The sequence below is a fragment of the Sorex araneus genome, chromosome 10 (genome assembly GCF_027595985.1).
Source record: "Sorex araneus isolate mSorAra2 chromosome 10, mSorAra2.pri, whole genome shotgun sequence".
NCBI classification, from domain to species: domain Eukaryota; kingdom Metazoa; phylum Chordata; class Mammalia; order Eulipotyphla; family Soricidae; genus Sorex; species Sorex araneus.
Genome location: NC_073311.1, coordinates 13,786,317 through 13,804,503, shown reverse-complemented (window position 1 = coordinate 13,804,503; position 18,187 = coordinate 13,786,317). Strand labels below are relative to the sequence as shown.

Genomic DNA, 18,187 nt, shown 5'->3' with positions numbered 1-18,187 from the left:
CACCCCCACAGCCTGCCTCAGTGACAGATGTTTCCTCTCTCTCTCTCTCTTTCTCCCCTTTAGGCACTATGGTTTGTAATTAAAAAAGGATATTGTGCATATCATTTACCTCTTTTCAGCACTCAGGTTTTGTCCAAAGTGGTCATTTCCAACTATCATTGTCATTGAGGTCCCTTCTCTGTCCTAACCACACTCCCCCTCTTTGTGAAAAGCTTTCTACCGTGGACAAATCCTCCTGACCCTTATTTCTACTGTCCTTGGGGATTATTCACATACTATGCTTATTATTTATCCTTCAAATGAGTACAAGCATTCTATGTTTGTCTCTCTCCTTCTGACTGATTTCACTCAGCATAATACTCTATGACCATCTGTGTATAAGCAAATTTCATGACTCATTTTACTAACAATTGTATAGTATTTCATCTGTGTAGATGTACCAAAGTTTCTTTATTCATTCCTCTGCTCTCAGGAACTTTGTTTCCAGATTTTGACTATTGTGAATAGTACTGCAATGAATATAGTAGTGCCAATGGTGTTTCTGCATTGTGTTTTTGGGCCACTAGGGTATATCCTCAGGAATGGTATTGCTGGGTCATATGGAAGCTCAATTTCCAGTATTTTGAGGAATGTCCCTATTATTTTCCAGAAAGAGTGGACCAATTTCTATTCCCACCAGCAGTAAATGAGAGTACTTTTCTGTCTGCATTCAAGCCAGCATTAGTTCTTTTTGATGTTTGCCAGTCTTTGAAGTGTGTGATGATAACTCATTTTGTTTTGTTCTGCATTTCCCTGATGATGAGTGACACAGAGCACTTTTTCATGTGCCTTTTGGCCATTTGTATTTTTTTCAGGAAGTTACTATTCATCTCTTATCCCCATATTTTGATGAGATTGGAGTTGTTTTTCTTGTAAAGTTCTACCAGTGTCTTATATATATATATATGTATAATATTGATCCCTTATCAGATGAAAGCTGGGTAAATATTTTTATCATTCTGTGGACTGTTGTTTTATTTGAATTGCAGTAACTTCTTAGTTTAATACTGTCCCATTTGTTTATCTTTGCTTCCACTTGGTCAGTGGTGTTTCATCGTTGACGATGCCTCTAGATTCAATATCATGGAGCATTCTGTCTATGTTTTTTATGTACCTTATGGTTTCAAGTCTGATATCAAGGACTTTAATCTATTTTGATTTAATTTTTGTGCATGGCACTAATTTTTTTTTTGCTTGTAGCTGGCCAGTTTCCCCAACACCACTTGGTGAAGAAGCTTTCCTTTCTCCACTTAATATTTTTTGCTCCTTTATCAAAGATTAACTCATTATATCCCTGAGGGTTTGTCTTACGATATTCATGCCTATTTCATTGATGTAAGGGTCTGTCTTTATTCCAATACCATGTTGTTTTAATTACTATCATTTTGTAGTACAGTTTGTAGTTGGATAAAGTGATGCTTCCCATTTTCTTTCCCAAGGGCTGTTTTAGTTTGTTAGAGGAGTTTATTATTTCATAGAAATTTAAGGAGTGCTTGTTGTGTTTCTTTAAAAAAAAATTCTATGGCTATCCTTAAAGGGATTGCATTGGATTTGTACAATGTTTTGGGGGGGAGTATTGTCATTTTTTCCTTCTAAATATATTCTTTTACTTAGCCAAAATATTTCATTTTGGATCTGTTCAAAATGTCTTTACCTTACATTTAAATTTACTGTAGGTTTTTTTAATCACTGTGAGATAGAGTTACAAAGCTTTCATGATTCAGTTTCAGTCACGCAATGATAGAACACACATCCCTTCACCAGTGTACCTTTCCCACCACCAATGTCCCCAGTTTCCCTCCTGCCACCCTCACTCCACCCACCCCTGTCTCTATGGCAGACGCTTTCCTTCTTACTCTCCCTCTACATTTGGGCAATATGGTTCGCAAGTATTGCTATTTTGATTATATTCACTGTATCACTGTCATCCCTTTGTTCATCGATTTGCTCGAGTGGGTGCCAGTAACGTCTTCATTTGACCCTGTTGTGTGATAGTGTAGCCGAATGGTGTCTGCCCTCTCCAGAAACACGAAGAATACATTGTTGTTACTGTTTTTGGCTTATCAAATATGTCACGGGTAGCTTGCCAGGCTCTGCCATTCAGGAAAAAATAAATAAATAAGAATGAGGTTGCAGAACCCCAGTGAAGACAACCTGATGCAGGGGCAGGAGATTCTGCGTTTCTCTCTCCCGGGAACTTTGTTTTATAGTCTCTGGATCTTGGCCATTAATGAGATTACATGGTGCCAGGGGCAGTTTCTGGGTGTGACTGCCAAGCTACTGGAAAACTTGGGATCTGGGTAGAGGAGGACCAGTCCCGATCTGAGCAGGCTTGGAGATCTCAGCCACGGGTCCCGCATATCTGGTTCCTCTGTCGGTTCCTTCATGGGTGAGGCTCGTCCAAGCATGTGGATAGTGGCCTTGACCATAGCTATGGCTGGGTTCTGGAGGTTTTCAACTGCCAGGGTTCTGCTTGGGGCAGGGAGGGGAACTCAATCCACCCCTCTCCAAGGGAGCCCCAGTGAAGACAGCCTGGCGAGGTGGCAGGAGATTCTGCATTTTGATTACATTCATCCACCCAATCCATGAGTAGGGGATATATTTCCATTTCCTCTTTTCTTTTTTTCTTTTAATTGAATCACCATGAAATACACAGTCGCAAAGCTGTTCATGATTGGGTTTAAGTTATACAATGTTCCAAAATCTGTCTCTCCACCACTACACATTTCCCACCACCAATTTACCCACTATACCTCCTGCTACTCCCCAAGCCCCACATCCCTGGCCTGCCTCTCTGACAGATATTTTTCTTTTTTTTTCTCTCTCTCTCTCTTTTTTTCTCTCTCTCCCCCTTTCCTTTTGGGAATTATGGTTTGCAACACAGAAAAAATATATATAAAATATATATTAAATATATTAAAAATATATAATATATATATTTAAATATATATAAAGTATATATATGTATATATGTTACCAATGAGTGCAATAATTCTGTGTCTATTCTCTTCGGACTCATTTAATTCAGTATGGTACTCATCCATTTATTAAGCGAATTTATTGACTTCATTCTTCCTAACAGCTGCATAGTATTCCATTGTGTAGATGTACCATTATTTCTTTAACTAGTTGTCTCTTTGGGGTACTTGGATTGTTTCCAGATTTTGGCTATTGTCAACAGTGCTGAAATGAACATAGAAGTCCAGATTGCATTTCTTCTGTGTTCTTTTCTACCCCTGGGGTATGTTTTGAGAAGTAGTATTGTTGGGTGCTATGGAAGCTTAATTATAGTTTTTTGAAGAATTCCCACATTGTTTTCCAAAAAGACTGGAAAACCATCCAGTCTTGATTCTATTTTCCCTAGCATTTTCCCATACCTTTCTTCTTCTTCTTTTTTTTTTTTAATTATTTATTTTATTCAATCACCATGTGGAAAGTTACAAAGTTCTCAGGCTTATGTGTCAGTTATACAATGCTCAAACACCCATCCCTTCACCAGTCCCCATATTCCACCACCAAAAACCCCAGTATACCTCCCACCCCCACACCTACCCCCACCTGCGTAACTGATAAACCTCACCCCATTTTCTCTTTACCTTGATTATATTCCATATTTCAACACAAAACTCACTATTGTTGTTGGAGTTTCCACCCCCCCCCAAAAAAAACCAGCCCTACTGACAAGGAAGCATTTGATAATTAGTTTTCCATTGCTGAGATTGAAGAGATATGAAGTTGTGCGGCCACAGTAGCTGCTGCATGGTTTAGGATTTCTGTATTTTAGTAGTTAAGTCCAGGGAGATTTATGTTAGAAATTGCATCATTTCTCTTCCTGGGGCAGTATGGGGCAATGGCTTAGTTCACAGTCTAGAGACATGGCTGCAAGCAATTTCTGGGACCAAAAGTAGTCTAGCTGGCCTCCGGATCGTGGTCAATCAGCACCAAAGTGTGGCCGCCTGGGTCGAGTCTCAGAGGAGCATGTGCCGGTATCAGCCCCAGCCAAGCGTCCTGCTGTTCCAAGTACATAACTATCTTTTTTTTTCTCCTTCCCGTGCCACCAAGTTTGTACCTGCTTATAGTCCTCATAATATGGCAGACGGCATGCTGCTTCTCCCTGATAAGGGAAAAAAACCCGAGAGAAGGATATTTCCCCTCCTCGGCTGGTGTGGGGCAATGGCTTAGCTCACAGTCTAGAGACATGGCTGCAAGAAGTTTCTGGGACCAAAAGTAGTCGAGCTAGCCTCCAGATCGTTGTCAATCAGCAGCAAAGCGGCTGCACCAAAGTGTGGCCACCCAGGTCGAGTCTCGGCAGAGCGCACGCCAGTATCAGCCCCAGCCCGAGACTCCCATACCTTTCTTCTTGAAAAATTTTCTTTCTAACAGAGAAAGAAGATAGGAGAGCAAACTGTGGGATGCTTACTTTAATCTAGTAAGTTATATACTCTGAGCCACTGGCTTATCATGTCTTGGTTTCTGTCCCTTTACTTTTTCATCATTGTTTCCCCATATTTTGATTCATTCTGGATTTGAATTTTTTTGCATTATTCTATGATTCTCTTCCTTTATTTGCACTTACTACCATATTTTACAAGCCCCTGGTCATTATTTTGGTCTTCTGAGATACCTTTTAGCATTTTCCTTCTCTTTCCAAAAATGATCAGAGATCAGGAGTTGAAAACATTATAAAACCACTTATCTTTTTGGAACCAGAGTTCTTTACAGATAACTGGACTCTCTTCTTCTCTATAAATATGCCTTTACTAAAATCTTGGATGCATTGATTAGATTCTGCCGCTATGTTCTTACTCTATTAGATATAAAAGTAAATAATGTAATAGAGAAAGAATACAGTGGGCAGAGTGATTGCCTTGCAACTGATATAGGCTCCACCTCAGCACCTCAAATGGTCCCCTATGTCCCAACAGGAGTCATCCCTTGAACTTAGAGTCAGAAGTAAACCTTAAGCACAGCCAGATGCTGTCCCAAACAAAATAAGACAAGAGTAGATGGGGGAATTTTCAGCCTTTCTTGAAATTCTTTAGACTTGCGTCTACAACTCTATTTTTATTCATTTGTATTAAGACTATAGAGAAGGAATATTCCATTTTTGCTTTTGTATTGAGAGGTAGGAATGTGAACTATTTGTCTCGGTACAGCATTCATCTTAATGATTTCAGAAGAATATGATTTAATACATTGCCAATGTTCTATGCTCTTTAATGCCTGTCTTTGTATATCTACTTTTCATCAAACAGTATAAATGCTGTGGTTTGGTCAATGGAGCTGTTGATTGGGGAAGCAATTTTGCTGAGAATCACAAATCATGTGACTGTGTTAATGAAGCAGATGATTGTGTAAATTATGGCGGAAGAAGAGTTTACAGACAGGTAAGAACTAAATTAAATTTGACATAGAAAGTGGTTCATTTACTTTCCTTTCACAGTGAAATTCTATTGAAGCACAATAGATTTTGTGGACAAAAATTATAAAGAAATAATTACAATTGTAATAATGATATAAAAGTCCTAGGAATCACCTCTAGCAAGAAATACTCATTCAAAGATATGAGTAGAAGTTGGAGAGATAGTACAGATGTTAAGTTTGTATCTTGCTTATGACTAACATTGGTTCAATCTCCAGCTTTACTTGGTCCTCTGAACATCATTCAGTGTAGCCCAAAGACCTTCAAGCACTGCTGGGTTCAGGTCTGGAGGTCTCTGAGAACCACTGGGGGTGATTCAGGTAAGTAGTACTCAGGGCCCAAAAGGCATTGTGTTTTCAGTTCTTTGCATTAAACCACCAGCCTTGTTGGTTGAAATCACAGGAAGTAACTTCCGCACTTCAGAAGAACACTGCTTGAAAGCCCTTCCCAAAAAGAGATTAAAGATTTTTTTAATTAACTTTTTATTAAGTTATATGCCAAAACCAGTAACAGTAATGTGTCTTAATCCCCTGACACTGAAAGAGCCTCCAATGCGGCACCACTGGGAAGGACGAGTAAAGAGAGGCTTCCAAAATCTCAGAGCTAAAACAAATGGAGACATTACTGAGACCCCTTCAGAAAATTGACGATCAACGGGATAATGATGCTGATGCTGATGCTGCTGATTTACAAAGTTATTCAGAGTTGAATTTCAGGCATGCAATTTTCCAATACTAATCCTGCCAACAATGTCAACTTTGTTCCAACAATGTCCTCAGTTTCCAGCCCCAGATCCCAACCCCCCCGCCTGATTCCTTGACAGGTACATTTTTTTTCTTTTTGGGTCACACCTGGCAATACACAGGGGTTACTCCTGGCTCTGCACTCAGGAATCACTCCTGGTGGTGCTCAGGGGATCATATGGGATGCTGGGAATTGAACCCGGGTTGGCCACGTGCAAGGCAAACACCCTACACGCTGTGCTATCACTCCAGCCCCTCGACAGGTACATTTTTAAGTTTGGAAGTTGTAGTTTGACATTATAAAAGCATATCTTTTGGGAGAGGATGGGGAAGGACACATCCAGCTCAGGGGTTATCTCTGGGTTTGCAGTCAGGAATTATTTCTGAGATAACAGAGATTGAACTCAGTTACTGCTGTGCAAGGCAAGCACCCCACCCACTGTACAATTGCTGCTGCTCTCAAAGTAGATTCTTTTTCCTTTAAGATGTTAAGTGGTGGCTGGGCCACATGATTTGCGAATTTCACTGGGTCTAAGTTGCAGCAACATAAATATCCAAAGGATTCTACGTGTAACCTGACCAAGGACAGGCACAGCTACGACCAGCAAATAACTTTGGGAAACTTTTCAAGTGAGGAATCTTGGAACATGCATATGAATGCAGGACTCAGATTCAAATAAGAGATTTGATCCAAAGAACAAGGATGGCTGATTCTGATTTGCATGGTTGCCCAATCTCAAGGACTCAAGCAATGGTGTAAGGGTGAAGCTAGGTCAAAAAATACATCAAATAAGAAATTTAAAAATTTTAGGAAATAAAAGAGAATAAAGATACAAGTTACAAGTTCGTGGGTCATAGCAAAAGCTGTCTTAAGAGGAAACTTCATGGCAATGTCTTTATCAAGAAACAAAGAAAGTCCAAATTAATAACTGAATTATATCTATTTTGATACTTGGGCTGATGAAATAGCTCAAAGGGCTGAATGTATACTGGAAGGAAAATGTAGCACAGGGTTAGAAGTGGTCTGAGCACTGGTAGGTGTGATCCAACCCAACACTAAAGAAAAAAGAGAGGAAGATACTGAAAAAATAAAAAAATTAGAAGCCAAATTTATCAAGAGAAAAATAATAAAGCTTAGAGCAGACATCAACAATATGGAAGCAAAAAGGTCATTATAGAAGATCAATGAATCCAAAAGCTCATTTATCCAAAAAATTAGGAAGATTGACAAATTCTTAGTTACATTCACAAAGAAAAAAATAACTGGACTAATTTTATTGAAATGAAAAGGAAGACAGCAACAGATACCTCAGAAATTCAAGGTATCACTAGAGACTACTACAAGTTATTTTATTGGTGTGTGGCCTTAAGAAATAATAAAAAATTGTAAGTCCTCCAACCTTTCGAAACTGAATCAGGAATTGGAAAGATAGTACAACAGAGAGTAAGGTGCTCCCTTTGCATGTGACCAACCCAGATTTGATACCTGGCACCTCATATGGTCCCAAGAGCCTATCAGAAGAAATCCCTGAGCACAGACACAGGAGAAAGCCTTGAGCACCACAAGGTGTACCCCAAAAATATTATTTATAATCTTCCTTTCTTTTCTTTTTTTTTATTTTAAATTGTATTGATTCACCATGAGATAGTTACAAGTTTTCATGTTTGGGTTACAGTCTCACAATGATCAAACACCCATCCCTTCACCAGTGCACATTCCCCACCACCAATATCTCAGGTATACACCCCTTTTCCCACCCTCCCCCTGCCTCTAAGGCAGACAATATTCCCTATACTCTCTCTCTACTTTGGGGCATTATAGCTTGCAACACAGACACTGAGAGGTCATCATGTTTGGTCCATATCTACTTTCGGCACACATCTCCCATCCCAACTGATTCCTTCAGCCATCATTTTCTTAGTGATCCCTTCTCTATTCCATCTGCCTTCTCCCCTCCGCTCATGAAGCAGTCTTCCTTCCAGCTATGGGGAAATCCCCCTGACTTTTGTATCTACCGTCCTTGTGTGTCAGCCTTACACTCCACAAATGAGTGCAGTCCTTCTATGTCTGTCCCTCTCTTTCTGACTCATTTCACTTAGCATGATACCCTTCATGTTTATCCATTTATAAGCAAATTTTATGATTTCATCTCTCCTAACAGCTGCATAGTATTCCATTGTGTAGATGTACCAAAGTTTCTTTAACCAGTCATCTGTTTTAGGGCACTCGGGTTGTTTCCATATTTTGGCTATTGTGAACAGTGCTGCAATGTATATTCCTCCTTTCTTAATGTTTCAATATCTCTAAGGAAAAGAGATGATGAATGTGGTATAAAGAAATATACATAGGGTAAATGAAAAATTATAATTTTTTTCATTGTATAAATTCTTTTTGCAGATTGCTACTTGCATTCTGTTTCATTTTCTCTTTAATTTTGAGAAATATCTCCTCACCAGGAAGAGGTCTCAAGTGGTAGAATTTTTGCATAGCATGTGAGAGGCCCTAAATTGGTTCCCTAGATCATATAGTTCCCTGCACTGCCTCAGAGACCCCCCGCACTCACCAGAAGTGGCCTCCAGGTCTTAGCCTTCCTCACCACCAGTATAATGAGGCTGTCCCCCCTTAACTTCCCTGCCCACCCCAGGATAGATTTTGAAAAGTCTGGCATTATCCTAGAAAATAATACATATTCTTTATTCACACATAATCAACAGATTGATAGTTATAGCAGTTTCCCAAAGGAAGACTATAAATTCATAAAAATATTTCCAACTGCCTTATGTCATTTGCAAGAAGTCTGGAAAAAAAGAAAAGTCTGGAGTGGTTATAATTCATACTTTCCCCTCCCTTTTTCCCCAAGACAATCTGGTGCTGGGGGATGTAGGTAAGAAGGGCAGAAGTATAATTAATGTGACTAAGATAATATAGTATGCAATAACTTCCTATAATATTTACCCCTTTGGATCAGAAGAGAAGACATCCATTTAGAATGAAGGGAAACACTGTCTTTGTCAGCCCTGTGGTAAACTTTTATTTCAAAAATAGCAGTATTTTCTCTTAGCCCTTTGCACGTGTAAGTTTTATCATCTTATATAAGGATGATACATGTTTCTGGCAGTACAGACAACATTATTATAAATCTTTAGTATTTTTTCCCATTCAAAAATTACTCATTTAAATTTATAAATGTTGGAATTTTTACAGCTGGTCTGTAATGCTTTAAAGTAGGGGTATAGTAATGTTTAACATTTTCTTTTCTCTTTTTTTCTTGTTAGGATAAAAGTAACTATCATAAGAAACAAGAAATTTTTGAAAATCTTATTTTAAAAATAAAAAATTATATTATAATTGATTGATACCCAACCAGGAGCTTTCTACTGCAGATTATAAACCTAAAATATATGCAATAAGGGTAAAAATTACTTTAGAATGAATTCATCAAGTAGAAGATAAAAGGAACATTTTGCTTCCCAAATGCTTTCTAATATATTTAGACAAATCACAACTGCAGTTTTTTTGGAGGGCAAAGAACATGATATGGATATCCAATTTCTTTGTGTTGAGTATATTACTGTCACTATGAAAAAAAAACAACCAAAATGAAAAATTTATTATTGTTTTGGGGTGGGGTGGAGCTCACCCAGAGATGCCCAGAGGTTACTCCTAGATCTGCACTTAGGAATTCCTCCTGTCAGTGCTCAGCAGACCATGTGCTATGCAAGCTCCGGATTGGGTGTCAATCAATTATAATGTAAGCTTTCATTTTTAAAATAAGATTTTTAAAATAAGATTTTTCAAAAATTTAATCTCTACTTAAAGCATTTCAGACCAACTGTAAAAATTCCAACATTTATAAATTAAATGGTTATTTTTTGAATGGGAAAACATGCAATTAGCCTCTAAGCACCATTCAGTTGTCAAAGTTTCATTAATGGTAACTTTTTATTTGTTTTTCTTTTTTAAACAGATATGTGTAAGTTTTGTAAAACAGACAATTAAAGATAATCTTAACATTGTGATTGGACTAGCATTTGGAATGGCAATGATTGAGGTACAGTACGATCTTGCAATATTGACTTTTCATTCGCGTTTCTGTTCATTAATTCTAGCAAATCCTTATGGTGAGTTCAGGAAAACCTAGTCACCAGAGAAATCATTGGGTTCCAGGCTCAACACTCAGCCTCTCCCTGTAGCAGCATTGGGTTTTGAGGAGGTAATTTGAGTTTTATGAACTAAGCAGGACTAAATCTATTATTTTTGAATTATTTCTCTACAGAAAAAAAGGAAATCCTACCCATGCAGTTGTTAGCTCCAGAGATCCTTTTCCCATGGAAAATTAGCTCATGAGTTTAAATTTTCTGAAGTTAGAAGAAAAACAAGTTCAAAACACAACCACCAATTTTCCTAAAAATGAAATTTAAAAATGTGGGGAACCATATTCCTGCTATTCCATTCTAAAGAAATCTGACAAGTCTTAAAAAGGAGTAAGAGTGGTCTTTAGTTTTTTTATTATATGCACTATAAATTCAGAGATGTTTTAAAAGAAGTTCTGCTTAAATTTTTGCCAGTTTGGTAACTGACACTGAAAAATAAAACCCTGAATAGAATTTTTATTTTGATAAAATTTCTTTGCATTTTTCTTTGTAGAACATTAGCCAGACTTTAAAAATGACTAATTTTTTTGCCAAGATGATAAAATAAGACTATTTTAAAGAAGCATTTTTTTAACAGTCCCAGATCTTGGTGAATTTGAATATAAGACAAACAAGGGCCAGGAGGATTGCTTTATGATTAGAAGCCTGGGGAGAAGGCAGCTGGAATAGAGAAGGGACCACTATGACAGACAGTTGGAAATGATCATTCTGTGTAAGAACTGTGTGCTGAAAATAGGTAAAGGAACAAACATGTTAACCTCTCAGTATCTGCATTGCAAACCATAATGCCCAAAAGAGGGGAGAAGGGAGGGAGAAAGAGAGAGAGAAAGAGACAGACAGATAGATAGCATGGGAGAGGGTGGTGGAGGGGAAACTGGGAACATTGGTGGTGGGAAATATACACTGATAGAGGGATGGGTGTTGGAACATTTTATGACTGAAATCAACCATTAACAGCTTTGTGACTCTGTATCTCATGATGATTCAATTTTTTAAAAAAAGGAAAAAAATTTAAATTTCACCTACTGGATCAAAATATATGCTCTATTTTTTAAATAATAAATTTGTCTTTTACACAAAAAAAGTCGAATTCACTCACAGTCTAATTTTAGATTGTTGGCAAGCATTCTTAGCACAATGTGTGAAATGTCTCTGTGGTTAGTACTGCTCGTGAGTGCTGGTTAGCTCAGCTGAGTGATAGCCACTTAATTCTCATGGACCATTGTGCAACGAGCCTCAAGAGTTTTCTCATAGCTTTTTGCCTCTTACTTGTGCCACATCATTGCCAGAGAGGAATTTTAACTGGCATTGAAGCAATTTAGTGTTTTATGTGATCATTTGGTTGGTGGAATTTTTCCAGCTAACCATTAGAGAAAGTTGTAAATTGGGCAGTTAAATATTACTTTCTTGTAGCCTAAATTAATGACCCTCAATATGAAGCATTCTCTGTCAATAGATATATGGTTCTCTTTATGGTTATACAATCAAAGTCAAGTGCTGTTGTGCATTAAGCCTGTTTCTATTATTGTTGTAAATGTAATCTATTCTTAGTTTCTTAGCTATAGTATTCTGGATTAATGGTAATTAGAAATATGAACTAGTGACATGAAGGTATAAACTTGACATGTATAACATAAAGCACACATACGTGTGGTGGTAGAGCAGACATGCAAGAGCAGGCTATATAAGAAGTATCAATGTAAGTCAATATATGTGTCAAATTCCATGTTAGAATGAAATTCAGACTGGCCAGAACTCACAGATGATTTTAAGCAGCTTCTCAAACATAAAGACTGAGAAAATCAGAACATAATCAATGGGAAATAATGAAATCTCTCACATTTCGACAAAAAACATCGCCATAAATTTCTTTTCCTTCTGCCCAGCAATACTCCTCCTCTTCTTCCTCCTCCACTTCCTCCTCCTCCTCCTCCTCCTTCTCCTCTTCCTCCTCCTCATTCCAGTTGTGCTTTGGGCTCACTTGTAGCTCTGCACTCAGGGATCACTCTCTATGGTGCTTAGGGGACCTTATGGGATGCTGGGAAATGAACCCATGTCAGCCATTTGCAAAGCAAGCATCCTTCCTACTGTACTATCTTTTAGGCCCCTATATTTTAATACAAAATTAGAACTACAAGAGGAAATTGTGTAGGAAATTTTCGAGTGTTTTGAATATATTTAGATAAACTATTAGTTGTGCATGGGCTGGAGCGATAACACAGCAGTAGGGTGTTTGCCTTGCATGCAGCCTGTGTTTGATTCCTCTGTCCCTCTCGGAAAGCCTGGCAAGCTACACGTGGCATATTCGATATGCCAACAACAGTAACAATAAGTCTCACAATGGAGATGTTACTGGTGCCCGCTCAAGCAAATCGATGAGCAACAGGATGACTATGACTATGACTATGACTGATTAGTTGTTATAAAGATGTATATAATTTACCATATAGGGAAATAGTAAAACCCATCCCTGGAGCAATAGGTATGGATTTATATGACATTATCATCACTGGAGCAATAGCACAGTGGGCAGGATGTTTGTCTTGCATGTAGTCCACCTGGGTTCGATTCCTCCGTCTCTCTCGGAGAGCCTGGCAAGCTACCGAGAGTATCCTTCCTGTATGGCAGAGCCTGGCAAGCTACCTGTGGCATATTCGATGTGCCAAAAACAGTAACAAGTCTCTGGTACCCGCTCGAGCACAAGCAAATCGATGAACAATGGGACGACAGTGCTACAGTGCTATCATACATAAAACATACTTTGAGTTATGGCAGTTAAATTATGATTTCTAGACTATATAAAGACATAATAAATGGTTAGTTCATGAATTTTTTATTCAAACTCAATCTAAAAATCAGATTTTTTAAAATTTTATTGAATCATTGTGAGATAGTTACAAGCTTTCATGTTTGGGTTATAATCACACAATGATCAAACACCCATCCCTCCACCAGTGCACATTTCCCACCACCAATATCCCTGGTACATCCCCCCTTTCCCACCCTCCCCCTGCCTCCATGGCAGACAATATTCCCCATACTCTCGCTCTACTTTTGGGCATTATGGCTTGCAAAACAGACACTGAGAGGTCATCATGTTTGGTTGTTATCTACTTTCGGCACACATCTCCCATCCCAACTGTTTCCTTCAGCCATCATTTTCTTTTCTTTTTGGCTCACACCTGTTGGTGTGTAAGAGTTATTCCTGAGTCACACACTCAGAAATTACTCCTGGCGGTGCTTGGGAAACCATATGGGATGCTGGGATCGAGCCCGGGTCAGCCTCATGCAAGGCAAATGCCCTACCCACTGTGCTATCATTCCAGCCCCCAGCCATCATTTTTTTAGTGACCCCTTCTCTATTCCATCTGCCTTCTCCCCTCCGCTCATGAAGCAGGCTTCCAGCTATGAGGCAATCCTCCAGGTCCTTGTAAAAAAATCATATCTTTTTTGATTGAAATAGAAAACATTTTGCATTCCCTCTTTTATACAAAAAAGAACTTTTACAATAGTTTTTAAAAATCCAGTTTATAAAAATATCATCATCATCATCATCATCACCATCTTGTTGATTGTCAATTTTCTGGAGTGGTCTCAGTAACATCTCCATTTATCCCAGCCCTGAGATTTTAGAAACCTCTTTTTACTCTCCTTCACAACGGTGCCGCATTGGAGGCTCTATCAGGATCAGGGGAATGAGATCCATCATTGTTACTGGTTTTGGCATATGAATATGCCATGGGGAGCTTGCCAGGCTCTCCCATATGGGCAGGAAACCCTCAGTAGTTTGCCAGTTTCTCTGGGAGGGAGAACTAGGCTATAAGATATCACACAGATGTGTGCTTCAGGGAACTTTGTTTTATAGTCTTGGAACTTGGATGCTAGCCTCGATGGGATTATATGGCACAGGGGCAGTTTCTGGTTGTGGCTGCCTAGCTGCTAGAAAATGGGGATTGGTGGAGGAAGCCCAGTCCCAATCTGAGCAGGCTTGGAGATCTCAGCCCCAGGTTCCACACACCTGGGTTACTCTGCTGGTTCCTTCATGTGTGAGGCTCGTCCAAATGTGTGGAGAGGGGCTTTGAGCCTGTGGTTGGGTTCCGGAGATCTTCAGCTCCGGAGGCTCTGCTAGGGGCGGGGAGGGAAACTCAACCCACCCCATCTGAGGGGCTCTGGTGAAGAAAGCCAGGCTTGGGGGCAAGAGACTCTGCCTATAAAAATATATCAAATGTATATTTTTCTACCTTTTACTTATAAATATTAGTAGTCAAACATTTAGGTCTGTCTCTTTTCCTGTTCTCCTTTGTAAATTCAGTGTAAATAATCCCTCGGTATTCCATATAGTACCCTGTGCTTGCCAGGACAGATCCATGAGCACAGAGCCAGGAATAACTTCTGATACTACCGGGTGTGGCCCAACAACCCACCCACACTCCGCAGTATTTATACTCAAAATGCAATATAAAAAGCCACACTGCCACAGTTAGACATTTAGGCCTTTAGCCGTTGTCTCTTTAGTTAGAGGATTTTTTTTTTTGCTTTTTGGGTCACACCCGGCGATGCACAGGGGTTACTCCTGGCTCTGCACTCAGGAATTACCCTTGGCGGTGCTCAGGGGACCATATGGGATGCTGGAATTTGAACCCGGCTTGGCCACATGCAAGGCAAACGCCTTACCTGCTGTGCTATCGCTCTAGCCCCTCTTTAGTTAGAGGATTTGATGGAGTGTATCACTGTCATCTTGTTGCTCATCGATTTGTTTGAGCGGGCACCAGTAACGTCTCCATTATGACACTTGTTACTTTTTTTTAAAGATTTTATGAACTTTAATTTTATCACTAATTTATAGTACATACATATATATTTTTAAATATTACATTATGCTCATTTACTCCTTAAACTATGACTTAGTGCTGGATATCATACTAAATATTGTTATTATTATTATTATTTTAAATTTATCTTTTATTAAATCACCATGTGGAAAGTTACAAAGCTTTCAGGTTTAAATCTCAGTTATACAATGCTCGAACACCCATCCCTTCACCAGTGCACATATTCCACCACCAAGAATCACAGTATACCTCCCCCCACCCCCCTCCTCCTCATCTTCCACGCCGCCTGTGAAACTGATAAATTTCACTTTACTTTTACTTTACTTTGATTACATTCAATATTTCAACACAAAACTCACTATTATTGTTTGGAGTTTCTCCCCCCAAAGTCGGACCTGCTGAAAAGGAAGCATTTGATAAATTATTTTCCATTGCTGAGAATGAAGGGATATGAGGTTGAGCGGCAGCACTAGTACACTTGTTACTGTTTTTGGCATATCGAATACACCACAGGTAGCTTGCCAGGCTCTGTTGTGCGGACGAGATACTCTCGGTACCTTGCCGGGCTCTCTGAGAGGGGCGGAGGAATCAAACCTGGGTTGGCTGTGGGCAAGGCAAATGCCCTACCTGCTGTGCTATTGCTCCAGCCCTATTGATGGAGTGGATCAATAAATTGTTTGCAAGACTCTCTTAGGTCGACCTACTCAGACTGTAAGACCAAAAAAAATCTATGCAAAATGATTCTTTTGGTAAGAAAATGTTATCACTAGACATTTGAATTCTCAGTACCCTGAATTAAATACCCAGGCCATCATATTTCTCCATATTTGACTATAGAAACTTACAAGCAAACATGAAAATATGATCAGCACTTTCTTAAATCAAGAAGAGTCACTGGTAATCATGACGGTAGGCTAAAAGCTGTTGACTGAAGCTAGGAGTAGAGCCATGAAGAGAAAATAATGATTATCTTAATTTTTATTTCTATAATACTTCACAATATGGGCAATCATGCATACAATTTAGCAAGTTTATTGTGACCTTACCATACATTACTATTTGATAAAATGCTTAGTTTAGTTAAATTTGCTACTTTTATGAATGACATTTTTCCTAGAAGCAGTGAAATAAAAGAAAGTTATATGTGTAAAATTTGCTGATAAATGGTGAGCTTGTATTTCAAGGACATGAAAGATGATATTTGCTTTATCCCATTACAGTGTTCACTTTCTTTGTTCTTTCTTGACCTTTATCTCCCAGACTTAAGGCTTGAGATCAAGGTTAAAAAGTAAGACAGAGAGAAGGGGGGTGTGCGAGGAGAATTTTCATCTCAATTCTGACTTTTGGAACATTCTCAATGTAAATTAGAGTTTTTTGTAGAAAATGGGGCCTCAATTCTCATTTGAAATGCATTTCCAGGAAAGAATTAATGAGCAGGAAGTGGCAATACCATAGAGTACTTGGAGCATGGGATGACACAGCATACAAGGCTTCTCCAGCTCCCACCACCTTTCCTCAGGGCGCTGCTGGGAAGGAAACTAGATCTGCAATGTTTCTTAGGCCATCTCTGTCTTTTTCTACATCAAAGTCTGGCACATATGTCACCAACTGCAGACTCAGTTAGGAAAATTTTGGGATCCCTCGTTTTTAGGAGACTCAGTTAATAAATTGGAAATAATGTCCCGGACTTTCAGCTGTGCACTTTTGCTTCAAAGGGATTTCCTGAATTAAAATGATTTTTCCGTAGATTTAGAAACTATTTTTAGCTACTTAAAAAAAATTCCACTTTGCAATGCGAGAAGTTAGGGCAAGAGAAATTCAAGACCACTAGTGTGCATGCAAATGCCCTCAACAGATCATCACTGACCTTTTACAGAAGCAATAGGTGTTTTTAGCCTCCAGAGGTCTGAATTTCCAGAATTATAAAGAGATGCCCTATGAAGAGGTTATGGGTAAGTTCAAGAAAGGAGGCATGCACCATGGACAACCCTGCAGCACAATCAAATAGGGCTGGCTAGAGGCAAATGAGTCAGCTAAAATCTTGATTAAGACATACCATAAAATATCATAGAAAAACTTGAAGAGCTTCCTCAATGCTGTCTCATTTGCAGTTCTCATTATCCAGAGAAATGACTTAGGGAAAATAAGAAATATTCATAACCAGAATTCTTCTCTCTATATATTGTGCTTTCTATCTATTTATATTATCTTCAGTGTTTTCCATCAGGTTTAATATTAATCTTTTTTTTAAATTTTCTAGATATTTGGTATGATGTTTTCTATGATCATGATCTGCCAAATCATGCCCAAGAAATGAATTCATGGATATGTCAAGCTCTCATCAGTCAACTTCCTTTAAAAATTTGTTGTATCTTTTTTAACTTTAAAGTATGGTGCTCTGAATAACAGGAGACATCCTGTTAAAATATCTTTTGGAACCAAACCCAATATATCTTTAAGTCCTATTAAATATTTGAGAGAGACAAGGAATATGATATGAATGTGCATTTTTATTCGAAATAGAAGTTATGTTATTTACACCAATACTCTTTCAGGCCTGATCCTGAAAGATCAGATGGGTTCAGGTGGGCCTTTGGTACAGCAGTTGTGTGAAAAGCGGAACGATCTTCATCTCTAACTGGCAAGGCCATTGTTGGTGAAGTCAGCAAATTTGCATATTCTCAGAAGCAAAACTCTCTTCGGTGTGGTGTATTAATCAAACAACCTTTGGTGTTAAAATTAAGCCTCGAGTTGAAAAGATTGAGAGGGACTGAGTGAAATGAAACACCATTTAGTGTCTCTCTTTGCTTTGTACCTGTGTTGTGATAGTGAAATTTTATCTCTTTTTTTATGCATCATCACATTCTTCTTTCTGTCACTCCTGTTGTTGTGACAGTTGTGGCTCACATGCATACCTAGCTATGGTGCTTGTAGGATAACATTGGTTTGTCCTTTCTCCCTGACTGAAGGGAGCTTAGGTTTATTGGGTTACACCC

At 38.7% G+C, this 18,187-nt stretch overlaps 1 protein-coding gene across 1 annotated transcript in view; it reads left to right on the top strand.

The window, feature by feature from the left end:
* TSPAN8 (tetraspanin 8) overlaps window positions 1-17,829 on the top strand; it is a 59,142-nt gene extending 41,313 nt beyond the window's left edge. The window contains exons 5-7 of the mRNA XM_055118414.1: window positions 5,295-5,426; window positions 10,173-10,326; window positions 17,747-17,829. Coding sequence (XP_054974389.1) covers window positions 5,295-5,426; window positions 10,173-10,326; window positions 17,747-17,829 — 369 coding nt within the window. The remainder of the gene's footprint in view (window positions 1-5,294; window positions 5,427-10,172; window positions 10,327-17,746) is intronic.
* Window positions 17,830-18,187: the final 358 nt, after the last annotated feature.